This window comes from Oncorhynchus clarkii, chromosome 7, assembly GCF_045791955.1.
Source record: "Oncorhynchus clarkii lewisi isolate Uvic-CL-2024 chromosome 7, UVic_Ocla_1.0, whole genome shotgun sequence".
NCBI lineage: Eukaryota > Metazoa > Chordata > Actinopteri > Salmoniformes > Salmonidae > Oncorhynchus > Oncorhynchus clarkii.
This window is the reverse complement of record NC_092153.1, coordinates 38994761-39022235: the sequence shown is the minus strand read 5'-3', so window position 1 is coordinate 39022235 and position 27475 is coordinate 38994761. Positions and strand designations below refer to the sequence as shown.

At 42.6% G+C, this 27475-nt stretch overlaps 1 protein-coding gene across 1 annotated transcript in view; it reads right to left on the bottom strand.

The window, feature by feature from the left end:
- LOC139413266 (protein phosphatase, Mg2+/Mn2+ dependent, 1J) overlaps nucleotides 1–25155 on the bottom strand; it is a 49360-nt gene extending 24205 nt beyond the window's left edge. The window contains exon 1 of the mRNA XM_071160448.1: nucleotides 24739–25155. Within this exon, the coding sequence (XP_071016549.1) occupies nucleotides 24739–24998 (260 nt within the window). The 5' untranslated portion in view covers nucleotides 24999–25155. The remainder of the gene's footprint in view (nucleotides 1–24738) is intronic.
- Nucleotides 25156–27475: the final 2320 nt, after the last annotated feature.

The window sequence follows — 27475 nt, the reverse complement described above, 5'->3', positions numbered from 1 at the left end:
AGATACAGGAGGTACCATACTCTGGAATTCATATCTTCACAATGCAAAAAACCTCATCATCCCTCAATAATTTCAAGAGAAGGCGTGTCAGCCTGATGAACCAAACTACAAATAATCCCCTCCATGTAGGCGAACTCTCACACACATGCACACAAACACATAATCAAACATGTTTTTTCTTGTATACTGACTATATCATGTACAAGTACAATTGATATGCTTTGCTTAGCTGATTGAACAAAAACATTTCTGTACTTAGATGTGGTGTGCTTTTCATATAAGCGCTTTTGCATACTGTTTTTACCAGTTTATCTGTACTGTTTTGTCTTTCACTTATTTTCTTTGGTGCGAATAAATAAAACCTATTTCTAGGAAGCGGTAGCCTAGTCGGTAGGTTGTTGCGGTGTCTTAAGAGTGACAAACAACAGCAACTGCCAGGGTAAGATAACAACACCCCCAAGACTGAAATCTCATTTTTCCTTAATGAGCAACAGACCAACACATTTGGAATCTATGAGTTCGCTCTTTAAGATTATTTGGCCACAGAGGACAGTTTCCAGCTCTCTCCCTTCACCTCAGACCACTGCATTGTTTACTTTACAGGACACTGAAATGGAATGAAGTCATGCATTGCATTAGAGCAAAGCCATTATCCTTGCGAACAGGGACTGCCAAAAGGTGTCACCCCTGTTGTACCATTAAAGCTGAAAACCGATGACTCTCTGCCACTTCAGTGCAAGGATCCAACAGGGTCAAGCCACTCTGTTACATAACATTTTCAGATTCAATTACTGGTATCTTGGACAATTTGGAGTATTACCCTTAAAGTGTCCCCAGAAACACTTTTACAGAGAGGATTAATGATGTAGTAAGAGTAGTGTAGAGAGAAGAGCGAGAGTCTGTTTGATACAGCTGTGCCCTGACGCCAGTCATATACGATAGAGGAGAGAATGCGTCACCAGAGAGGATGGGTGATAAGTAAACAAACCAGTTGGTTAGATATTTATTAGTATCCCCATTAGCTGTTGCTCATGCAACACTATTCCTGGGGTCCACACAAAACATAAAATGTGACATAATACAGAACATTAGTAGACAAGCACAGAACTAAATAGACAAGGACAAAACTACACAATCTGGTACATATTGTACAATGGCCACCTATCTAGGATCATTAGGATGAGTGTATTTGAGTGAGCAAAATCAAAATACTGACTCACCTTTTCACAATGTTCTCACACTAAACAAGGACAAATGAAAATGCTTCAGGGCTCAGACACACCGACACACTGGTAGGATTGTCAAACATTTGCATGCTGAGAGTACTTAGCCCCTCTGAATAGAGTGTCGGCAGTCAATCTATTTTGTGTTCACACAGCAAAGATCTTGAAGTCGTCAGCCACTCCGCATTGTTAAAATATTCCAAACCAGAAGGTGTGGGTAGCGTTGTTTGGCAATGCATGTTCATGTGTGTTGCTTTATGGTCTAGATAACCAATGTTCGCTAGCTAGCAGCACTAATGTTGCTATTGTTGTAGAAAGCCCTTGTTGATACTAAATGGCCACAGCTATATAACTAGCTAGCAAGATGACAAAGAAAATGTAAAACACTCCATAATCGCATACAGCCCATAGATATTTTTTTTTGCTGGCTAATGTTAGCTAAATGGTTAGCATGGTTTACTAGCTATATAGCTGTTGTGCTAGCTAGGTAAAGTAAAGACAGTGCATTGACTCTCGGCAGCCAGCTGCAGGCAGCTGCTTCATGGAAAGAAGAAACAGAGCCTGAGCAGAGTCCCCATTTCTGTTTTTCAGAGGAAACGTAAGTTAGGTTGAAAATATTGTATCCCTGAAAACTAGAAACATCTGTTGGAGAGTGTGTGCGCATTGTGTCTGTGCACTACCATGAACCTATACATTGCATATACAGTGTGACTGGCTCATTTAGCAAGCTGCAAAAGGATGGATGGAGTCACAGGGAAAAGTTACCCCTTTCTTCTACTTGTTGGTTGCCTTTCAGCTCCCCACTTGTGCCCTCTGATTTGCTGTAAGTAGAAATGTCTCTCTACCGATGGCATACCGATTCACCATGAAGAAACAGGAGAGAATGTCCCAATTCAGTCGCCAGTCAAACGGCACTGGCGAGTGGTCCCTATAGCACTCCACAGAGAACGAATAGCAGAAATATGCTTGATGAATGGCAGACAGAAAATTGGCAAAGTGTGTACTGTATGTCCCTTAATGAAGCTTTCATAAACCCTGAATAAAGCATATAGCCTACAACTAGTTCAGAAATCATTACTAAGCTAACCTATATCTTGCTATGTGAATGGTGGCAAAAGGACTACGTCACGTTTGGCAAAATAAATTATATTTCAAATGGTTGAACCATTGCTGAGGAAAATGATCCCTGTTTGGTTTGATGCTCTGAGATGAGTGTTCTAATATAAGGCAGAAAAAGCTATGGCTGCCCAAATCTGGATTATAAAAAGCCATCCAGTTTGTAATCAGTTGAAAGCAGTAAACTGGCACTGTAGTGTAGTGGCCAGGGGTGCATTAATCCTGATGACGCGGACATGGAATAGAAGTCATCGTGAGCCTCAAAGTTTACATGATCACGATGACTTCTAATTCATGTTCCAAAGTTTGAAGCCAGGCCAGGGTCATGTATTTCCATGTTTTACAACACATCTGCAACCGGTTTGCCAATATCATACTTTGGGTTAGAGAGGCATGTTTCTTTTAGACTGCTGGATGCATAGTCTGTTTGTGCTAAAGTCAAGTCCTTTGTCTGAGTTGGCACGAAGGCTGTAGGCCTATTCCTTAGAACCATGCAGCTTTTTCAAAATGTTCACTAAATGTAACATCTCCCTAGGCAAATTCATGGGATTTCTTTTGCATGAGTCACATATGCAATATATTTGCTCATAACTCATTTGGCAACCAAGGGATGTACTGTATGCCTACAAGAAAATAGTCACCAGTTTGAGTGAGTCCACCAAGTGCAAGCCAGTCATTCCCTGGCCTTAATAATGTAAGAAAACAAAACAATGAAGATTCGGTTCTATTCAATTTGTGACATATTTTTATCTTAAGGTTTCAGTCATGTAACTGAAATACTTTCCCCGTGTTAAACGAGCACATCTGTGTTTGAATCTTGTTAACTGATGTAGGGGACTTTCAAAAGAGGAAGCCTCGAGTTCCTCATCAGTTGCCTATTTATTTTTTTTATTTTTTTAAGAACAGAGATGAGAATGGGTCATTCCTTTTTCTAAGTAATGATGACACTTCCTTTACCATCTACATTTTGTGTTCCACTTATATAATTCATTCTCTCAACACAATTTAACCTACCTCACAAACCAAGAGTGATGATGATTCCATTTTACTTAACCACGGCCTCATGTTTGACTTCATCTCATGTACAAAAATGTGATAAAAAGGAGAAAGTCAAATGTTTTACAATGTGATCTTGGTGGTCAGAATAACCCTTCACGAGTTTGGATATTCATTTATAATGAGTTTTCTAAAAAGCTACTCATGAGCTTATCACCAAAAGTCAAGATGAACTCTTCCTGTCTGAGATGTCTGTGGTTTCCTGTCACAGCTTTTCAAGCATGGTGCTAACAGTGAGTCATTGTATTGCAGGACCTGCATGACATGGCCTCAAAACCTCAACTTCTCTGAAAAAATAATAGGAGTGGAAAAGGGTTATTCATGGCCAGGTGGCAAATGGCCCAACAATACAAAAGGCTTTTAGGGTAAATTCACACACTACGAAGACCGAAGGTATGGAGCATGTAGGGCAGTGTTGCAAAATGGGTGGCTCCTTGTAATACGCTACTTCATTCACATACCTTTGTACTACCTGAAAATTAAGACACGGCGAATCATTCCTTCCACAGTGTGGGGGCAGTGTGTTCACTTGGTTCCTTGATCTGACCTGTAGTCTATATAGTCAAATAGTCTAGTATAGTCTATTCATCAAAGTAGTCTATTTTGCATTGATATCCAAATATAATCTCAGCGACTGTTCAAACAGTAAACCAAACAACAAGAATCCACCCAAAAATGTATTTTATTTAGAAGTAATAACTAGTGATTCCAGGCTATTGTGAAATGGTGAACCTGCTGTAGCCAACTAGCTAGCCATGAGCTTTTTTCTACCCCAAAACATGATGTTCTATTTTTAGCTGATATTGAAATGAATACAAAAGCAGCATATCAAACTGGGATAATATTTTAGGTAACACCGGCCAGTATAAGAATATTTGCCAGGGCATATTTTAAAAAATATATATAAATCTGATTACTTCACATGGCGATGTGGGAAGCTTAAAAGGGCTAGCTAGCTAGCGAGCTTGCTATGATTTTAGCCAGGCTAAGACCATGCAGCTACCAAGGCTGCCAGCTAGCCACTACTAGCAAGGGAAGGTGACCCTCCCTTGCTTTCATAAAATGAAATGACCAACAAAAAAAAATGTTGTATTTACCCCCTTGTGAATGGGAGTGGGACCGATGTTAGGATATGTTACCAAAAGGTGTCAGCTGCTCCCAAAAAATCCACTCCACCCACGTGCACACACATAGATAGGGGCCAGTCAGCCCTGACCCCCGAGGCGGCAGGTAGCCTGGTGGGTAGGAGCGTTGCGCCAGTAACTGAGTACTCAGCCCACCACCTCAGGACATCACATGTAGATGTGACCTACTCTTGAGGAGGTTGGCTAGTTGGTTCGATCTGATATTTTAGTTATATTAGTTTCGGTTTTGCCTGTGGTTGGTCAACCCCTGATTTTGAATACAAACAAGTACGTTCTGGAATAAATAGAATGAAATTACATGGTCTCTTATACTGTAACCTGCCCATAGAAAAAGGTTGTATGGCCTAGTGGGCCTGTTTTGTTCATACTTTGTCGTAGATCTTTATGCCCAGAATAATGCGTTGTATTGCGTGTTAATGCCTTGTAACTTAAGCTTATGCCTTGTATGTAAATCCATTCATTTTACAATGATATTAAATATTTGCAATTCTCAGACCTTTTCCTACTAGTCAAATATAAAGTGTAACTAAATGCTTGCTTGCACATTGCTAAATCACCTTTATGGAGTCATATTCAGTTTTTATATACTTTGTTCATAGTCTTATCATGGGTTGCATGTGAGGTGTATATAATACACATACAGTACCAATCAAAAGTTTGGACACCTTTTCTTTATTTTTACTATTTTCTACATTGTAGAATAAATAGTGAAGACTTCAAAACTATGACATAACACATGGAATCATGTAGTAACCAAAAAAGGTGTTAAACAAATCAAAAATATATTTCATATAGCCACCCTTTGCCTTGATGACAGCTGAGCACAATCTTGGCATTCTCTCAAGACGTAGTCACCTGGAATGCAATTTGTGTGCCTTGTTAACCTGTTGCGACTCCAGGGGCAGTATTTTCATTTTTGGAAAAAAAAACGTTCCCGTTTTAAAACGGGATATTTTGTCAGGACAAGATGCTAGAATATGCATATAATTGACACCTTTGGATAGAAAACACTAACGTTTCCAAAACTGTAAAGGTATTGTCTGTGAGTATAACAGAACTGATGTTGTAGGCGAAAGCCTGAGAAAAATCCGGAAGTGCCCCATATTTTGAAAGCGCTGCGTTCCAATGAGTCCCTATTGAGCTGTGAATGTGCTATCAACCAGCTTACGCTTTCTACGTATCCCCCAAGGTGTCTACAGCATTGTGACGTAGTTTTACGCATTTATGTTGAAGAATAGCCGTAGGCGGCTACATTGCGTAAGTGGTCACCTGATGTCTCCCAGGGTGACTCTCGCGTAAAATACAGAGGTAGCCATTACTCCAATCGGTCCTACTGAAAAATGAATTGTCCCGACGGATATATTATCGAATAGATATTAGAAAAACACCTTGAGGATTGATTATAAACAACGTTTGCCATGTTTCTGTCTATTATGGAGCTAATTTGGAATATTTTTCGCTGTTTTCGTGACTGCAATTTCCAGGCGATTTCTCAGCAAAATGTGAAGAACAAACGGAGCTATTTCGCCTACAAAAATAATATTTTGGGAAAAAAAATGACCTTTGGCCATCTACCTGGGAGTCTCGTGAGTGAAAACATCCGAAGCTCATCAAAGGTAAACGATTTAATTTGATTGCTTTTCTGATTTCCGTGACCAAGTTACCTGCTGCTAGCTGGACAAAATGCTATGCTAGGCTATCGATAAACTTACACAAATGCTTGTCTAGCTTTGGCTGTAAAGCATATTTAGAAAATCTGAGATGACAGGGTGATTAACAAAAGGCTTAGCTGTGTCTCAATATATTTCATTTGTGATTTTCATGAATAGGAATATTTTCTAGGGATATTTATGTCCGTTGCGTTATGCTAATTCGTTTCAATACGCTCCCACATGCGGGATGGGGAGTCAGTAGAGGTTAAAAGTTAATTTGTGAAATTTCTTTCCTTCTTAATGTGTTTGAGCCAATCAGTTGTGTTGTGACAAGCTAGGGTGGTATACAGAAAATAGCACTATTTGGTAAAAGACCAAGTCCATATTATGGCAAGAACAGCTCAAATAAGCAAAGAGAAACAACAGTCCATCATTACTTTAGGACATGAAGGTCAGTCAATCCAGAAAATGTCAAGAACTTTGAAAGTGCAATTGCAAAAACCATCAAGCTCTATAATGAAACTGGCTCTCATGAGAACCACCACAGGAAAGGAAGACCCAGAGTTACCGCTGCTGCAGAGGATAAGTTCGTTAGAGTTAACTGCACCTTAGATTGCAGCCCAAATAAATGCTTCACAGAGTTCAAGTAACAAACATCGACATCAACTGTTCAGAGGAGACTGCCTGAATCAGGCCTTTGTGGTCGAATTACTGCAAAGAAACCACTACTAAAGGACACCAATAATAAGAAGAGACTTGCTTGGGCCAAGAAACACGAGTAATGGACATTAGACCGGTGGAAATCTGTCCTTTCGTCCGATGAGTCCAAATTTGAGAGTTTTGGTTCCAACTGCTGTGTCTTTGTGAGACGCAGAGTAGGTGAACGGATGATCTTCGCATGTGTGGTTCACACCGTGAAGCATGGAGGAGGAGGAGTGATGGTGTGAGGGTGCTTTGCTGGTGACCCTGTCAGTGATTTATTTAGAATGCAATGCCCACTTAGCCATGCTGGTTATCACAACATTCTGCAACGATACGCAATCCCATCTGGTTTGAGCATAGTGGGACGATCATTTGTTTTTCCAACAGGACAATGACCCTAAACACACCACCAGGCTGTGTAAGGGCTATTTGACCAAGGAGAGTGATGGCCTCCACAATCACCTGACCTCAACCTAATTGAGATGTTTTTGGATGAGTTGGACCGCAGAGTAAAGGAAAAGCAGCCAACAAGTGCTCAGCATATGTGGGAACTCCTCCAAGACTGTTGGAAAATCATTCCCCATGAAGCTGCCTGAGTGTGCAAAGCTGTCATCAAGGCAAAGGGTGGCTACTTCAAAGAATCTAAAATATATTTTGATTTGTTTAACACTTTTACTTGGTTACTACATGATTCCATGCGTGTTATTGCATAGTTTCGATGTCTTCACTATTATTCTATAATGTAGAAAATAGTGCAATTGAAAGAAAAACCTTTGAATGAGTAGGTGTGTCCAAACTTTTGACTGGTTATTGTATATACTACTTCACTAATATGTATAGTGTATGAGACGTGATCGTTGATCAGATCTGATATGAAACTTGGAGGCGGTAAGCTGTTCTCTTGAAATTGAGATAAGGAGGGTGGCAAAAAAATATTTAGTGGGGGGGAAAGACGCTAATAAAAGGTTCTAAAAGGGTCTTGTTTAGGCAGTGTTCAAGCATACCATTGACCACGTCCTGGCCTTTTCTGGCTATTGTACATTCTGCATCTAATATAATTTGACTAAAGGCTTTTAAAGTGGAATATAGTGGAAGGTAGTGTCTAGTTACAGTTAATTGATGCCATGCTCACTGAGATGGATTGCTGCTATAAGCATAATTCAAAAGACTTGAGCTCCAGCATGCCAACTTTGAAAGAGGTTAGAGTCGTCCTTTGAATTCCACTACAGTAAGGCTTATTGTGTCTCTGTTCCCACCCAAAAGCTTTCACAGCATACTGTATGACATGACAGATCTGTTGTTTGCAAATCGTTTATTAGGCAACCGCTTCGAGGAAGTGCTTGTGTGTGAATGCACTGTGTGATCGAGAACAGTACAGTCTGGGGTATGCACCCAATGTGAAAATATTCAGCATAACAGCTCCATATTGTTCCAAGTCTAGAAAAGCATTGCTAGCTGTCTGGTTTGCCATAGGGTTTCTAACTTAACAACTGAAACAACTGTATTGCAATGATGAACATCAGCACACTGCTGCTTCACATTTATCCCAGCCTCACTCAGTTAACTGTGTCTTTATTTTTTGTATATTTAACTTGTCTTTTTTGAGGTAAGCCCAATTGAGACCAGGGTCTCATTCTCAATGGTGCCCTGAGAACAAATAATTCACACATCAATATGATAATTCAATAAAACTGAACAAAAATAATTATTATACATTATTAAATTATTACAAATCAACCAAAACACTCGGAAACTTCAGTGAGTTCATTCCTCATCAGCATTCTAAACTGCCCTACTGGCACCAGGGATTTGAGATTTAATGAGATTTGTAAATTATTCAAAACAAGAGGGACAACAAGATTTGCTGCCTCATATTTGTATACTTTAGCAGAGAAGTGAGATATGTTGGAAGCTTGTAAACAAAAAGGGAGAAATGAAGTGATCTACGGGAATTTAGAGAGGTCCAGACGACCTTCTTATAAAGGATGCAGTGATGAGTATTATACCTGTCACCTGTGATAAAGCAAAGAGCGCTATGGTACACTGCAGCCAATGGTTTTAGAGTAGCGGCTGCTGCATTCTGATAAATGGTGTCGCCCATAGTAAGGAGCTGGCAGGAAAGTTGCCTGTACAACTGTTTCCTGCAATTTGGGGAGAGGCTACTTTCAATATTAACTTTTTAACCAGCTCATCTGTTTTTTTTAAACGTCAACATTTTGTCAATCCAAAAGCCCATATATTTATAGGCGGGAACCTGCTCGCTGAGAGAACCATCCAATTCATAAATATGTAAAACATCTTACATATTTCTACAACAAATAGAAAACAACATAAAACATACATTTCCATTTTCCAACAGCCTGTTCAGCAGTAGGGGCAATAGCGTACATAAGTGTCATCTGCATACAGATGAACGTTCAGATTTTTGCAGATAGACCAATATTATTTAAACTGAACAGAAATACAAATGCAACATGTAACAGTTCATGAGGAAATCAGTCAATTGAAAAATTAATTAGGCCCAAATCTATGGATTTCACATGACTGGGAATACAGATATGCATCTGTTGGTCACAGAATGGGCCTCAGAATCTCATCACGGGATCATCGATAAAATGCTATTGTGTTTGTTGTCCGTAGCTTATACCTGTCCATACCATAACCCCACCACCACCATGGGGCACTATGTTCACAACGTTGACATCAGCAAACCACTCGTCCACACGATGCCATACATGGTCTGCTGTTGTGAGGCCAGTTGTACGTACTGCCAAATTCTCTAAAATGACATTGAAGGCAGTTTATGGTAGAGAAATTAACATTCAAATCTCTGGCAACAGCTCTGGTGGACATTCCTGCAGTCAGCATGCCAATTGCAAGCTCGCTCAAAACTTGAGACGTCTGTGTTGTGTGACAAAGCTGCACATTTTAGAGTGGAATTTTATTGTCCCCAGCACAAGGTGCACCTGTGTAATGACCATGCTGTTTAATCAGCTTCTTGATATGCCACACCTGTCAGGTGGATGGATTATCTTATCAAGCCATTTAGCACCGTTTCATAAATGTATTATGTCCAGGTCTAAAACCAGACTGGTACACACCTTTCAAAACATGTAGAACCAGGAACAAATATAGCTCTTGGTTCTCTCCAGACCTTACTGCCCTTGACCAGCACAAAAACATCCTGTGGCGTTCTGCATTAGCATCGAATAGCCCCCGTGATATGTAACTTTTCAGGGAAGTTTGGAACCAATATACACAGGCAGTTAGGAAAGCGAAGGCTAGCTTTTTCAAACAGAAATTTGCATCCTATAGCACAAACTCAACAAGGTTCTGGGACACTAAAGTCCATGGAGAGTAAGAGCACCTCCTACCAGCTGCCCACTGCACTGAGGCTAGGAAACACTGTCACCACCAATAAATCCACTATAATTGAAAATGTCAATAATCATGCTTTCCACCTGGCTACCCCTACCCCGGTCAACAGCCCTGCACTCCCCATAGCAACTCGCCCAAGCCTCCCCATTTCTCCTTCACCCAAATCCAGATAGCTGATGTTCTAAAAGAGCTGCAAAATCTGGACCCCTACAAATCAGCCGGGCTAGACAATCTGGACCCTCTCTTTTTCTAAAATGATCTGCCGAAATTGTTGCAACCCCTATTACTAGCCTGTTCAACCTCTTTCATATCGTCTGAGATTCCCAAAGATTGGAAAGCTGCCGTGGTCATCCTCCTCTTCAAAGGGGGAGACACTCTAGACCCTAACTGCTACAGACATATCTATCCTACCCTGCCTTTCTAAGGTCTTCGAAAGCCAAATTAACAAACAGATTACCGACCATTTCGAATCCCACCGTACCTTCTCCGCTATGCAATCTGGTTTCAGAGCTGGTCATGGGTGCACCTCAGCCATGCTCAAGGTCCTAAATGATATCATAACCGCCATCGATAAGAGACATTACTGCAGCCCTATTCATCGACCTGGCCAAGGCTTTCGACTCTGTCAATCACCACATTCTTATTGGCAGACTCAACAGCCTTGGTTTCTCAAATGTTTGCCTCGCCTGGTTCACCAACTACTTCTCTGATAGAGTTCAGTGTGTCAAATCGGAGGGCCTGTTGGCTGGACCTCTGGCAGTCTATGCGGTTGGCACAGGGTTCAATTCTCGGGCCGACTCTCTTCTCTGTATACATCAATGATGTCGCTCTTGCTGCTGGTGATTCTCTAATCCACCTCTACACAGGCGACACCATTCTGTACACTTCTGGCCCTTCTTTGGACACTGTGTTAACTAACCTCCAGATGAGCGTCAATGCCATACAACTCTCCAACTGCTCTTAAATGCTAGTAAAACTAAATGCATGCTCTTCAACCGATCACTGCCCGCCCCTGCCTGCCCGTCCAGCATCACTACTCTGGACGGTTCTGACTTATGTGGACAACTACAAATATGTGGACAACTACAAATACCTAGGTGTCTGGTTAGACTGTAAACTCTCCTTCCAGACTCACATTAAGCATCTCCAATCCAAAATTAAATCTAGAATCCGCTTCCTATTTTGCAACAAAGCATCCTTCACTCATGCTGCCAAACATACCCTCGTAAAACTGACCATCCTACCGATCCTCGACTTCGGCGATGTCATTTATAAAATAGCCTCCAACACTCTACTCAACAAATTGGATGCAGTCTATCACAGTGCCATCCGTTTTGTCATCGAAGCCCCATATACTACCCACCCCTGCGACCTGTACGCTCTTGTTGGCTGGCCCTCGCTTCATACTCGTCGCCAAACCCACTGGCTCCAGGTCATCTACAAGTCTCTGCTAGGTAAAGCCCCGCCTTATCTTAGCTCACTGGTCACCATAGCAGCACGCACTCCAGCAGGTATATTTCACTGGTCACCCCCAAAGCCAATTCCTCCTTTGGCCGCTTTTCCTTCCAGTTCTCTGCTGCCAATGACTGGAACAAACTGCAAAAAAATCACTGAAGCTGGAGACTCATATCTCCCTCACTAGCATTAAGCACCAGCTGTCAGAGTAGCTCACATTCCACTGAGCCTGTACATAGCCCATCTGTAAACAGCCCATCAAGCTACCTCATCCCCATACTGTATTTATTTATCTTGCTCCTTTGCACCCCAGTATCTCTACTTGCACACATTCATCTTCTGCACATCTACAATTCCAGTGTTTAATTGCTATATTGTAATTACTTCGCCACCATGGCCTATTTATTGCCTTTACCTCCCTTACCTCATTTGCACTCACTGTATATAGACTTTTCTTTTTTTCTACTGTATTATTGACTGTGTGTTTTATTCCATGTGTAACTCTGTGTTGTATGTGTCGAACTGCTGTACTTTGTTGGCCAGGTCGCAGTTGTAAATGAGAACTTGTTCTCAACTAGCCTACCTGGTTAAATAAAAAATACAAATTAAGAATATAATTTGAAGTTAAAACCGTTATTAGCTGAGTTTGCCAGTGTTTCGAATAATTTTGCAAGGCAAGATAGTTCAGAAATTTGGCAGTAGTTATCTAGGTCCGAAGTATCCCTGCCTTTGTGAATGGGGATCTTAGGGATAGCACCCAGATCTTAGGGATAGCACCCTGATTTTAGGGATAGCACCAGAAGCAATTTTTAAATAAAACATGTGGGTCAATAGGTTCTACAATGAGCATCCTTCTCTGTTTAGAGGTTAATAAGCTTAAATAGATGCCCAGAGGGTATCACATTGACATTGCAACACTCGCTCTTATCCAGAGCAACTTACAATAAGTGCATTCAAATAAGGGGGCATGAACAATTTAATAACGAGTCAAAGCCAGAAACCACAGTACTGCTGTAGAGTAAAATAACAAAGATTAAAAGTTCAACGCAATAATAGAAACATTCCAGTGCAAAATCTATTGTAAGTTTTGCCTCAATTACAGTGATGCATTATGTGGTGTGTGTGTGAGGCATGGTTAAGTGAGGCATGGTTAAGTGCCCCATCATAGGTGATCTAGGTAAAATAAATTTCTAGGAACTGGAGTGCTAGGAGCTGGAGGAGATGAGGGGAAGGACTCTCTCAAGTCTAAAGGAGCTGGATGCCAGAGTGCTTTTAGTCTGAAGACAGTTCTTTAGCCTGCAAAGTGGGTCAGAATTATTTATTTTTTTACAAACCCAGGAGCTTGTTGTGTTGCAAATTCCATTCAGTGAGCGGTGAGCCAGATATGGTAGCCTAGAGTACCAACCACACACGTAGTGGAGCAGGGAACTGTCCATTATTAGTGTGGTGCTGAAACATTCCTAATTTGTCCACGTGAAGAGCTTATTTTCCGTCCCCCACATGTGACTACGTTGCCAAGTGTACTTTCCCTGGCTAGTCCAACGCACACAAAAATAGATAACGTAACAGGATAAATAAAAGGTTGTGATGGTGGAATACACCATTGTGGAAACAGGTGCTACATGAGTGAAATCCCTGGTTTGGAAGGATTTTGGAGTCATTGTGGACAAGAAGGAATGATAGAATGATACACAAAAAGTGCAAGCAGGTATTTGCTTAAGATAGCTTGAATTAACATAATTACCTGAGTTTTTGTTAATTTAAACCAGTGGTTCCCAAATTTTTTATAGTCCCGTACCCCTTCAAACATTCAACCTCCAGCTGTGTACCCCCTGTAGCACCAGGGTCAGCGCACTCTCACATGTTGTTGTTTGCCATCATTGAAAGCCTGCTACACGCACACACTAAACAATACATTTATTAAACATAAGAAGGTTGAGTCACAACTTGGCTCGTGGGAAGTGACAAAGAGCTCTTATAAGACCAGGGCACAAATAATAATATAATCGTATAATAATTTTGCTCTTTATTTAGCCATCTTACATATAAAACCTTATTTGGGCATCACAAATTCTGAATAACTCACCACAGGTTAATGAGAAGGGTGTACTTGAAAGGATGCACATAACTCGAGAGAATCTCAGTCTTAAATTATTTTCCACACACAGTCTGTGCCTGTATTTAGTCTTCATGCTAGTGAGGGCCGAGAATCCACTCTCACATAGGTACGTGGTTGCAAAGGGCATCAGTATCTTAACCACGCGATTTGCCAAGACCGGATACTCAGAAATCTGGCAGTGGCTTCTGATTTAAATTCAATTTTCACAGAACAGCTTGTTGCAATTTCGATGAGGCTCTCCTGTTCAGATGTTGGTAAGTGTGTGCCAGCCACAGTCAGAGGCTGACACTAAGATAGCATTGAGTGAGCTGTATTCTGCCATAAGCAAACCATGAAACGCTCACTCAGGGGCGGCTCTCTGAGTAGCCAGGGACTTTAATGCAGGGAAACTTAAATCCGTCTTACCAAATTTTCATCAGCATGTTAAATGTGCAACCAGAGGGGAAAAAAACTCTGGACAACCTATACTCCACACACAGAGATGCATACAAAGCTCTCCCTCACACTCCATTTGGCAAATCTGACTGTAATTCTATCCTCCTGATTCCTGCTTACAAGCAAAAATTAAAGCAGGAAGCACCTGTGACTAGATCAATAAAAAAATGGTCAGATGAAGCAGATGCTAAGTTACAGGACTGTTTTGCTAGCACATACTGGAATATGTTCCGGATTCTTCCAATGGCATTGAGGAGTACACCACAGCTGTCATTGGCTTCATCAATAAGTGCATCGATGACGTCATCCCCACAGTGACCGTACATACATACCCCAACCAGAAACCATGGATTACAGGCAGCATCCGCACGGAGCTAAAGGCTAGAGCTGCCGCTTTCAAGGAGTGGGACTCTAACCCGGAAGCTTATAAGAAATCCAGCTATGCCCTCCGATGAACCATCAAACAGGCAAAGCATCAATACAGGACTAAGATCGAGTCGTACTACACCGGCTCTGACACTCGTCGGATGTGGCAGGGCCTGCAAACCATTACAGGCTAAAAAGGGAAGCACAACCGAGAGCTGCCCAGTGACACGAGCCTACCTGACGAGCTAAACTATTTCTATGCTTGCGTCGAGGCAAATAACATTGAAACATGCATGAGAGCACCAGCTGCAGCCAATGTGAGTAAGACCTTTAAACAGGTCAACCTTCACAAGGGTCCAAGCACACCATTACAGTCGTGAAGCGGGAACGACAAAACCCTATTCCAACTCAGGAGACTGAAAATATTTTGCAATGGTTGTTTGTGTCATCCATTTCGGGACAGTACCTGCGTAATTGCGCACCCAGCTCGTTCTTTTGCTTCGCAATGTCACATTTGACATTGTCCGTAAGCTTGCGGTCATTTGCACACAAAAAAAATCATACAATGATGGAAAGACGTGTGTGTTGTCCTTGTTAATGTGGACAGAGAAGAGCACCAACTTCTTAATCATAGCCTCAATATTGTTCTTTACATTGAATATAGTTGCGGAGAGTCCCTGTAATCCTAGATTCATATCATTGAGGCGAGAAAAAGCATCACCCAGATAGGCCAGTCGTGTGAGAAACTCATCATCATGCAAGAGGTCAGACAAGTGAAAATGAAGGTCAGTAAAGAAATCTTTAAGGTAATTTCTCAATTTTTAAAAACGTGTCAATACTTTGCATTTCTGTATGTTATAAAAGTGTTACATGGTCGCTGCCCATATCATTGAATAATGCAGAAAATACACGAGAGTTCAGGGGCCTTGCTTTAACAAAATGAATTAACCATTTTCACTGTCCAAAACGTCTTTCACGCTTTCAGGCATTCCCTTGGCAGCAAGAGTCTCTTGGTGGATGCTGCAGTGTATCCAGTGGCGTTGGGGGCAACTGCTTGCACGCATGTCTCCCTGTCATGGCTTTTGCGCCATCAGTACAGATACCAACACATCTTGACCACCAAAGTCCACTTCATGTCACAAAGCTGTCCAGTACTTTAAAAATATCCTCCCCTGTTGTCCTGGTTTCCAGTGGTTTGCTGAAGCAGATGTCTTCCTTAATTGACCCCCCATAAACAAAAGGACATATACCAGGAGCTGTGCCAGGCCCGCCATGTCTGTTGACTCATCCAGCTGTAACGCATAGAGATCAGTAGCTTGTATGCAAAACAGCAATTGTTTCAAAACATCTCCTGCCATGTCACTGATGCATTGTGAAACATTGTCCCAGCCATATCCACGGCAGCAGGAAGAATCAAGTCCTCCACAATAGTATGAGGCTTGCCTGTCCTAGCCACTCGGTGGCTCACCATATATAATGCTTCTAGCCCCTTCTTATTAATGGTATCTGTTTCTTTTATACATGTCTTACTACTCAAAAGTTGTCTAAATTTTCACTCAAACACCCATGGCTTATTTTTCAAATTGGCATGTTTTGTTTCTAAATGTCTGCACAAGGAGTGAAGGTTTCACCCACGAGAGAGTAACGGTTAATGTGATTTGATGTTAATTATTTGACTAGGCTACCTGTATTTGACATTGTGTTGTTATATTGCTGAACACTAGATAGTTAAAGAGAAAAAAAACACCCAAATGTATAGCGCAGTTGGAAAAAATATAAATGACTGTTTGAAAATGTGGGGGGAAAAATGTAATTTGGCATACATCCGAAGGCATTGCGCAAAGCCCAGTTTGGGAATACCTGATATAGACCATACGAAGGCCATATAAAGTTAAAACCTGTGGTGCTGGTAAATGCTTGAGTAGCCTTTAGCCTACTAAATAAATGTAGGCTATTTTTAAAGCCTGTAGACTATTCGATTATGGGAATAGTTTATTTAACCCATTTAATCCCATGGGTCACACATAGTGAAAGAAAACCCTTTTGTACTTTACAGGCTCTTGAGAAGTTACATTTGTACTTATAATCAAATGATTTCTCAAAATGGTCACAAGACCACAAGCATAATTCTCCAAGGTGTACTTTTCAGACGAATTTGGCACCAGAACTCTGTATGCAACAGCTTTAGCAACAAATACATTGTTGACATTTTGAAATATTTTCTTTGTAAATATAATGTGTAAATGTCTAGTTTACATACTGTATGTGTCTTAATTTTCAATACATTGAATCCATGATTCTCGTGGTATATGAAAATAAGTTAGCAGTCACATTTGTGACCAATGGGACAATACAGTGGCTCTAATTTATTATATTTACAAATGTATGTGGACAACCCTTCAAATGAGTGGATTTGGCTATTTCAGCCAAACCCGTTTTTGACAAATGCATAAAATCGAGCACACATCCATGCAATCTCCATGGACAAACACTGGCAGTAGAATGGCCTTACTGAAGAGCTCAGTGACGTTCAACATGGCACCGCCATAGGATGCCACCTTTCCAACAAGTCAGTTCATCAAATTCATACCCTGCTAGAGCTGCCATGGTCAACTGTAAGTGCTGCGAAGTGGTAAGCCACACAAGTTCACAGAACGCCGAATGCTGTAGTGAATAAAAATAATCTGTCCTCGGTTGCAACACTCACTACAGAGTTACAAACGGCCTCTGGAAGCAACGTCTGCGCTGTTCATTGGGAGCTTCATGAAATAGGTTTCCATGGCCGAGCAGCCGCACACAAGCCTAAGATCACCATGCGCAATGCCAAGAGTCAACTGGAGTGGTGTAAAGCTTGCAGCCATTGGACTCTGGAGCAGTGGAAAGCCTTTTACTTGAGTGACGAATTGCACTTCACCATCTGGCAGTCTGACGGACGAATCTGGGTTTGGCGGATGCCAGGAGAACGCTACCTAAACTGTAAAGTTCACTGGAGGAGGAATAATGGTCTGGGGCTGTTTTTCATGGTTCGGGCTAGCTAAGGGAAATCTTAAGGCTACAACATACAGTACAATGACATTCTAGATGATTCTGTGCTTCCAACTTTGTGGTAACAGTTTGGGAAGGCCCTTTCCTGTTTCAGCATAACAATACACCCATGCACAAAGCGAGGTCCATACAGAAATGGTTTGTCGAGATCTGTGTGGAAGAACTTTGATTTGATTTGAAGAACTTGACTGGCCTGCACAGAGCCCCGACCTCAACCCCATCGAACACCTATGGATGAATTGGTACACCGACTGCGAGCCAGGCCTAATCACCCGACCTCACTAATTCTCTTGTGGCTGAATGGAAGCAAGTCCCTGCAGCAATCATCCAACATCTAGTGGAATGCCTTCCTAGAAGAGTGGAGGCTGTTACAGCATCAAAGACGGGACCAACTCCATATTAATTCACATGATTTTGGAATGAGATGTTCGACGAGCAGGTGTCCACATACTTTTGGTCATGTAGTTTATTTAATCATAGCAGATTATTCTTTTTTCAGTAGATTGAAGTGGCGTTGGGTTATGGATAGTCAGGCCCTGATCTGTTTCACCTGTCTGTATGATTGTCTCCACCCCCCTCCAGGTGTCACCCATCTTCCTCATTATCCCCTGTGTATTTATACCTGTGTTCTTTGTCTGTTGCCAGTTCATCTTGTTTGTCAAGTCGACCAGCGTTTTTGTTCTCCGCTCCTGCTTTTCCCAGTCTCTCTTTTTCTCGCCCTCCTGGTTTTGACCCTTGCCTGTCCTTACTCTGAGCCTGCCTACCTGACCACTATGCCTGCCCCCGACCCTGAGCCTGCCTGCCGACCTTTACCTTTTTATCCCCACCTCTGGATTATTGACCTCTGCCTACCCTGAGCCTGCCTGCCATCCGGTTGAGTTGCCCCACCTCTGGTTTAATGACCCCTGCCTGCCTTGACCTGTCTATTGCCTACCTGTTAGATTATTAAACCATTGTTAATTCGACGTTGTCTGCATCTGGGTCTTACCTTCATACCTAATAGTACGACCTGGCCATGACTGACCCAGCAGACCCGGGCCAGCTGTGCAACGCCATCTCCTCCCAAGGAGCCTCCATTGGTAGGCACAAGGAATTGCTTCATGGTCTTATGGATAAGGTCCAAACGTTCGCTGAGCGCGATGACCGGGCTTTGTACATTCTGCTGGAGCAATTCCACGGGTTGTCTGGGGGGCGGCCACGGTGGTAACCCCACCGCCCCCCAGTAACTCAGCGGTTAGCAGCGCCTTCCCAATGGCAACTCCACCATCCCGGGAGTCCTGTTTACCTCCCCTGGAAAGCTTTAATGGAGAGCCGAGCACCTGTCTGGCATTTTTAGCTCAGTGTGCCCTCATTTTCGTGCTTCGGCCCTCCTCCTTCCCCTCGGATCGCTCCCAGATAGCCTACCTCATCACGTTGATGTCTGGGAGGGCTCTCACCTGGGCTACCACCGTATGGGAACAACAGCCGGTCATGTGCGTGAGTCTGGAGGGGTTTGTGCGAGAGGTGAGGAAGGTTTTTGATGCCCCGTTCTCCGGGAGAGAAGCTGCCCGGAGTCTAGTCCAGCTCCGGCAGGACGCCCACAGGGTGGCTGACTGACTATGTGGTTGATTTCCGCACGTCGGCAGCGGAGAGTGCTTGGAACCAGGAGGCACTGTTCAACATGTTCCTGCACAGCGTCTCGGAGGAGGTTAAGGACGAGCTTGCTGCTCGGGAGTTACCCTGGCCAGGTATATAAAGATGGCTGCACAGTACTGTCTTTTTTCGATGGCGGTTATGATATCATTTAGTACCTTGAGCGTGGCTGAGGTGCACCCGTGACCGGCTCGGAAGCCGGATTGCACAGCGGAGAAGGTATGGTGGGACAGTGATCTGTCTATTAACTTGGCTTTCGAAGACTTTAGATAGGCAGGGCAGGATGGATATAAGTCTGTAACAGTTTGGGTCTAGGGTGTCACCGCGGCAGCTTGCCAATCTTTAGGGATCTCGGACGATACGAAAGAGGTTGAACAGGCTGGTAATAGGGGTTGCAACAATGGCGGCGGATAGTTTTAGAAAGAGAGGGTCCAGATTGTCTAGCCCAGCTGATTTGTATGGGTCCAGGTTTTGCAGCTCTTTCCGAACATCTGCTGTCTGGTGAAGGAGAAGCTGGGGAGGCTTGGGCCAGTTGCTGCGGGGGAGGCGGAGCTGTTGGCCGGGGTTGGAGTAGCCAGGAGGAAGGCAGGGCCAGCCGTTGAGAAATGCTTATTGAAATTTTCGATTATCATGGATTTATCAGTGGTGACCGTGTTACCTAGCCTCAGTGCAGTGGGAAGCTGGGAGGTGCTGCTCTTGTTCTCCATGGACTTTAGTGTCCCAAAACGTTTTGGAGTTAGAGCTACAGGATGCAAATTTCTGCTTGAAAAAGCTAGCCTTTGCTTTCCTGACTGACTGCATGTATTGGTTCCTGATTTCCCTGAACAGTTGCATATCGTGGGGACTATTCGATGCTATTGCAGTCCGCCACAGGATGTTTTTGTGCTGGTCAAGGGCAGTCGGGTCTGGAGTGAACCAAGGGCTATATCTGTTCTTAGTTCTGCATTTTTTGAACGGGGCATGCTTATCTAAGATGGTGAGGAAATTACTTTTAAAGAATGACCAGGCATCCTCAACTGACGGGATGAGGTCAATATCCTTCCAGGATACACGGGCCAGGTCGATTAGAAAGGCCTGCTCGCAGAAGTGTTTTACGGAGCGTTTGACAGTGATGAGGGGTGGTCGTTTGACCGCGGACCCATAGCGGATGCAGGCAATGAGGCAGTGATCGCTGAGATCCTGATTGAAAACAGCGGAGGTGTATTTGGAGGGCAAGTTGGTCAGGATAATGTCTATGAGGGTGCCCATGTTTAGGGATTTAGGGTTGTACCTGGTGGGTTCCTTGATTTGTGAGATTGAGGGCATCTAGCTTAGATTGTAGGACTGCCGGGGTGTTAAGCATATCCCAGTTTGGGTCACCTAACAGAATGAACTCTGAAGCTAGATGGGGGGCGATCAATTCACAAATGGTGTCCAGGGAACAGCTGGGAGCGGAGGGGGGTCGATAGCAGGCGACAAAAGTGAGAGACTTATTTCTGGAGAGATTCATTTTAAAAATTAGAAGTTCAAACTGTTTGGGTGTAGACCTGGAAAATATGACAGAACTTTGCAGGCTAGCTCCTCCCCCTTTGGCAGTTCTATCTTGACGGAAAATGTTGTAGTTGGGTATGGAAATCTCAGAATTGTTGGTGGCCTTCCTAAGCCAGGATTCAGACACGGCTCCCTTAGAGATGGCTGGGGCTAAAGCGTAAGAGGGTGTGAACGATGCTGAATGTGTGTAGACAAAGAATAGCTCTCCAGGAGGTGTACCAAAACATTCAAAGGCCATTTTCTCAAAAGTGAGGCAACAAGTGTAACAACTTTCAAAGCAGAATTGCTTTCCCATTGTTCCTCAACTGTAGTGTATGATATACCATTTTCTAGCCCTGAGTCTCTACTTTTATCCAATGTAAAAAAACATTTGCTACATAAGATCGATTCGAGCCGGGCAGTCACACCTGACTGCCGTTCGACGTCGTAAACGACTTCAACTGTACCGGGCAGATAACAGACAGCATGTATGGCGGGTTAGCAGTTTGCGGATGTCAACATTGTGAACAGAGTGCCTCATGGTGGCAGTGGGGTTATGGTATGAGCAGACTCAAGCTATGGACAAACACAATTGCATTTTATCTATGGAAATTGGAAGTTCTCCAGCACTTCATGTTTCAGCATGATAATGCATGGCCCCATGTTGCAAGTATCTGTACACAATTCCTGGAAGCTGAAAATGTCCCACTTCTTCCATGACCTGCATACTCACCCATTGAGCATGTTTGGGATGTTCTGGATCGATGTGTACGCTAGCGTGTTCCAGTTCCCGCCAATATCCAGCAACTTCGTACACACATTGAAGAGGAGTGGGTTAACATTCCACAGGTCACAATCAACAACCTGATCAACTCTGTGAAGGAGATGTCACTCTGCATGAGGCAAATGGTGGTCACACCAGATACTGACTGGTTTTCTGATCCATGCCCCTACCTTTTTTTAAGGTATCTGTGACCAACAAATGCATATCTGTATTCCCAGTCATGTGAAATCCATAGATTAGGGCCTCATTTATTTTAATTGACTGATTTCCTTATGAACTGTAACTCAGTAAAATCTTTGACATTTTTGCATATTGCGTTGGTATTTTTGTTAAGTGTAATTAATGCGGGGAATGGGAATAGCCTACTGTTTTGGAGTCATAAAAACAATGTATCAGCTCTCGGAAACAAATCTATGCGGGTTGGTCGGGTTGTGGAGAAAACTATCCTGATGTCAGGTATCGGGTGGAGCTCGGAATTGATGTGTCTGGCATGGGGTGGGTGCAACTCCAAAAAACTGACCCGTGCAGATCAGCACTCTCCCTCCAACTGGGGAGTTCAGAGTCGATGTGTGATCATTGTTTCCACTCGGTCCATTACAGCAGTGGTTTGTACTGCACTTTAGAAACAGTGGGAAGGAGATGGATGTAGTATTTCTCCATCGAAGAAGAGAACAACTACATTCTTCTCCATTGCAAAATAGAATATAGGCAATACTGAAAGTACAGTAGCCTATGTACACTTTTAATGTCCGTAATTTAGAGCAAATTGCAGTTTGGTGAAATAAAGAGATTCTGTATATATGACGCTGTTTACAATAATCAGACTCCATGATGCATGTTTTCGTAAACGCTGTGTATAATAACCCTTTAATAATTGTGTGACGCATTTTCCTACATTCGCCTTCGTTCTATGCTGCTGCTGCTTGGGAGTGAGAATCCTTTCTTTCATCCTGCCTGCAATTGTAAAATCCCTGCTTCTTCTTCACTTCATTGCAACCCCCCTGTATTTCTGTCTGTCTCACCCCTTGGATGACTCAGCTCTTTCTCAGATTTATTTCTCAGGGTCTTTGAGGAGACGGCCGGGGGTGGGTTTCATACAATGGTATAACCCACCTAGGTCTGGAAATGTAGGAATCCACCAGTCAGCCTCCACTGACTCCCCCTCTTGAGAGATGGCAGGTCTGGAATGATGCTGAGAGGTTTTTTTCCCCCTCTCCCCTGAATCAACCAGGCAGCACATTCTACCCAATAGAGTGAATGAAATTACCTTGGGAGGTGATAGGAACTGCATGCTTTGTATTAGATGGTTTATTGCTTTATTGTAGCTGGAAACACAGGTAGGCTTGTACTGTTGTAGAAACATGCAGGACTAACTCAATATCACAGGATGTCTTCCTGAGAATATAAACTACGTATAAACTACAAACATTTGTATAGGGTAGAATGGATAGGCTACATAGAAATAGGTTTTTACTGGACACTTCATATGCTGTAGTCAGTAGCTACAGTTTTATGAAGAGTAGGCTACACTGACATGCATTTTCAAACACTTCCACACAGGTGCTCTTTGTCAACTGTTCTTTGCACTTTGCATGTTCAGAGACAACCTTACCTTTCAACTGTACCGGGGTAAAGTTAGCATGATGTTTGATATTAGTTTGTATGACATTCATGTCAAGTAATGTTGATAATTGTCCCTCCCTCCCTTTTGTTACTTTCAAGCATGCCTTTACGCCTAAAACACGTTGGCTACATTACATTACATTTTTTTGTGTCAACTATGGGACTTATTGAATCTTTATGAAAGAAACAAAATGTATTTTGACAAATTCAAGCAGTAGGCCTAGTACACAGTCTACCCCTATCGTATAAGATACTAATTTCCACCGGAATAGCTTACAGGCACATGGTCCTATTAATGTGTCCAGAGAAAAGGATGATAACAGTGATGTGGACAGATTATGATAGTCTACTACTGGAGACGATCACTTACTCTACGTATGTAGGATTTCAATGTTTTTGTTTGTTCTACATGTGAGATCCTATTAAATACTAGATACAATAAACTGCAACATATGTAGCTGATTATTGTTGCAATGTCAGTCTATGCAGTGAGTGGACATTGAGGGATTCTCACCGTTTTAAAGTAACCACACAATAGGTTGCTACAGCGTCATCAGCTACAGCAGCAGCAGCCTGTGCAGCCTGGCGTCATTGACTAGACGTAATATAGTAAATATTAATCCGAGACACTCATCAGTATAATATGCTACTTGATACGGTTAAATAAAACAGAAGGTTACTTAAGGCAAAAACGAAAATAGGGTGGTAGGCTTTTAACTCGAATTTCTAGCAACCTAAAGGTTGCGTGTTTGAATCTCATCACAGACAGTTCAGCATTTTAGCAACTACTTATTACTTTTTTAGCTAATTTGCAACTACTTAGCATGTTAGCTAACCATTCCGCTAACCTTAAAACCCTTTAACCTATCACCTAACCTTAACCCATAATTCCTAGCCTAGGTAATGTTAGCCACCTAGCTAATGTTAGCCACAACAAATTGCAATTTGTAGCATATCATACGAATTGTAATATGTAACATATCATAGAAATTATTGACAGACATCGAGAAATGAATACACACCATACAAAACATAACATATTCTACTAATTGGGGTGGCAGGGTAGCCTAGTGGTTAGAGCGTTGGATTAGTAACCGGAAGGTTGCAAGTTCAAATCCCCGAGCTGACAAGGTACAAATCTGTCGTTCTGCCCCTGAACAGCCACTGTCCCTAGGCCGTCATTGAAAATAAGAATTTGTTCTTAACTGACTTGCCTAGTTAAATAAAGATTTACAATTTATTTTTTATTGTTGTGTCCTGGATTTACGTTTACTATGTTATGTCTACCCCTGAGTCCAGGTTGCAGCTGTGCTCTCGGGTGAATTTGCAATAGCAGCACGGAGGCCATATTCTCCATAAAAAGCTACCCCAAAACGAAACAGTTTATTGTCAACAGTGCAAATTATCCTTGGCCTACAACATTCAATCTGACAGTTGCATTTTAATGTTTGGGATTTTTTGTAAATCCCTATAAATGACACGTCGAGAAACCACTCACTCTGCGTATCCCGTCCGCCAGGGAAGCCTGCTGTCTCTCTTCAACGTCAGCACCGGTCGAGAAGCATGTTCTGTCGAGTATTGAAGAAGCTCTGGTGTAAGATCCAGAAACTCAGGTCGACCGTAGGGGAACCGTGGAGGCAGACCGTCCTGGTGACAATTCTGGTGGTGAACGTTCCCGGATCCGTGGTGCTGGTTGTGACCGTGGGGCATCATTCCACCCACCAGCGTGGACATCGCATTTTTGACTTTGCTTATCATTGCGGAAGAAATAATAAACCGATACAGAAATGAATGAAAAGCCTAATACTAGTACCGTAGTGGGAAAAAAAATACAACGATGAACAGCATTTCAGGAAGCAATCGGTCCCAGCCCCATGTGACGTTTGACAGACACTGTTTTCCTCATTGAAAATATAGCCTACCCCTTCCCCACTCAGTGCGTATACTCATCTCAGAAGGCAGGGGTTTAGTGAACGCTGTTGTGGGGGGGATACGCACTGCAAATTGCGCGCCAGTCTGGATTGGACATAAAATAACCATTCCCTGTCACAATGAAGACAATATCACTCTTGAGCAGTGCTGTTGATCATTTATCAGTGTCGTGTATTCATGTTTGCAAAGGGAAGCCAGGCTTCCGAAAACAATTTACAAAAAATAATCAAAAAATAATGTATTTTTCGTCTCTCATTAATGTCATTCAATTCGCATGCGGCTGATTGTATCTAACTGGTTAAAGCATACGAGCGAACGAAACAGCGCCCCTCTGTCTGTGTATGTGTAGCGTATCTATGTGATACTGTCTGGTCAGAAAGAGTATGACATTGTTTCTGGCATTAGCGTTGAATACAATGAGCATTTGGCCTCCCTTGATAAAACATCTACAAAATAATAGCCAATGAGCGTTGAGCTAAACTGAGTCATCTCAATTGTGAATGGTCCTTTCTCACAAAAGTGTCAAGGGAAGCCATTTTGGATTTGGCTTCACATCAATCACATCACAAGCCAAACATCATTACTGATAGAAAACACTTGCTTTGTTGCATCTCATTGTTCCGGTGGCTTGCTAAAATCGTCACTTTCCTAAATTAACCATGTATGGAGATAGGGATTTGGACTTTTACTTAATTCTCTGTACTGGCCAATGAATATAACGGTGATTCTGATCCAACCATAAATTAATACATAATGCCCCTGGCCTAAGATAATGGAAGTTCAACATGTAGGCATAAGTATGCTAATGTTAACTAGCTGGCCTGGCATATCGTTGCCCATGAAAGGAAGTTAGGCTAGGGAGCAAGTATTTTAGCCAGGCTGCCTAGGACAACAAAAACTAAAAGCAAACAATTTAAAATAGATAAAAATAAAAGTTTGACAGAGTCCTAGACCATTTAGGCAACATGAAAGAGGAGGATGTCGTTGGCATTTCTCTACAAGTAGGGTGAGTCAACATGTTTTTTCTACTTGGGCACACACACAGAGAAATCAGTACCATGGACAGCCACATCATATTTAGCTTATGTTGATGTTCCCATTACGGCTCCACTTCTCAAGAGATGGGGAATCGTGTTGCCTCCCTGTATTCAGGTATAGACCTTTATGGCACAGGGCAGGTAGCTTGTGCATTTGTCCTCTAACTGCAAAGTTGCTGGTCCAAGTTCCAGAGTAGAAAGCCCCCAAATGAATGCACTACTACAAGGAGTTTATTATGATGGACTGCCAATTCCACCACAATCTTGATATTTTTCAAGGTCTAGGGTAATGCATATATTTAGGTCAGAAAAACATAATCCCAAAAATGTGTGTTATGCTCATTTAAAAGTGGTAGCCTAATCTTAGACTGATTTTCTCTAAAAGTATGACTGTTGTGGTGCTCTTATACTGTTTAGTTACACTGTAATTAGTTACAGAGTTAGCTCCCGAGTGGCGCAGCGGTCTAAGGCACTGCATCTCCGTGCTAGAGGTGTCACTACAGGCCCTGGTTTGATCCCGGGCTGTATCACAACTGGGCCGTGATCGGGAGTCCCATAGGGCGGGGCACAATTGGCCCAGCGCCGTCCGGGTTAGGGGAGGGTTTGGCCGGGGTAGGCCGTCATTGTAAAATAAGAATGTGTTCTTAATTAACTGACTTACCTAGTTAAATAATGTTTTTTTTAAATGACTCTAGGGCATTGTAGAGTAAATATTTCCTCAATAGAGGGAGCCAGAGTATAGGAGATGAGAAGCAGTTTGGCTGATGAATAGATGAAAATGAAACATAATCGTTATTTAGCAGACGCTTGTAAACAGACTTGCAGTTACCACATATTTGAATTATGGAGTGGCAGCGGATCTGACTTTTCCTGGACCTTTCTTCCTTGACAACTAAAGGGCAGGACGGACGTGGAGCAGGGCAGTTACCTACTATCCACAGTCTCATCTCTGCCTTCAAATTAGGCAATATATGGCCCTCTGTATATATCAATGATGTTGCTCTTGCTGCGGGCGATTCCCTGATCCACCTCTACGCAGACGACACCATTCTGTATACTTCCGGCCCGTCCTTGAACACTGTGCTATCTAACCTCCAAACGAGCTTCAATGCCATACAACACTCCTTCCGTGGCCTCCAACTGCTCTTAAACGCTAGTAAAACCAAATGCATGCTTTTCAACCGTTCGCTGCCTGCAACCGCACGCCCGACTAGCATCACCACCCTGGATGGTTCCGACCTAGAATATGTGGACATCTATAAGTAC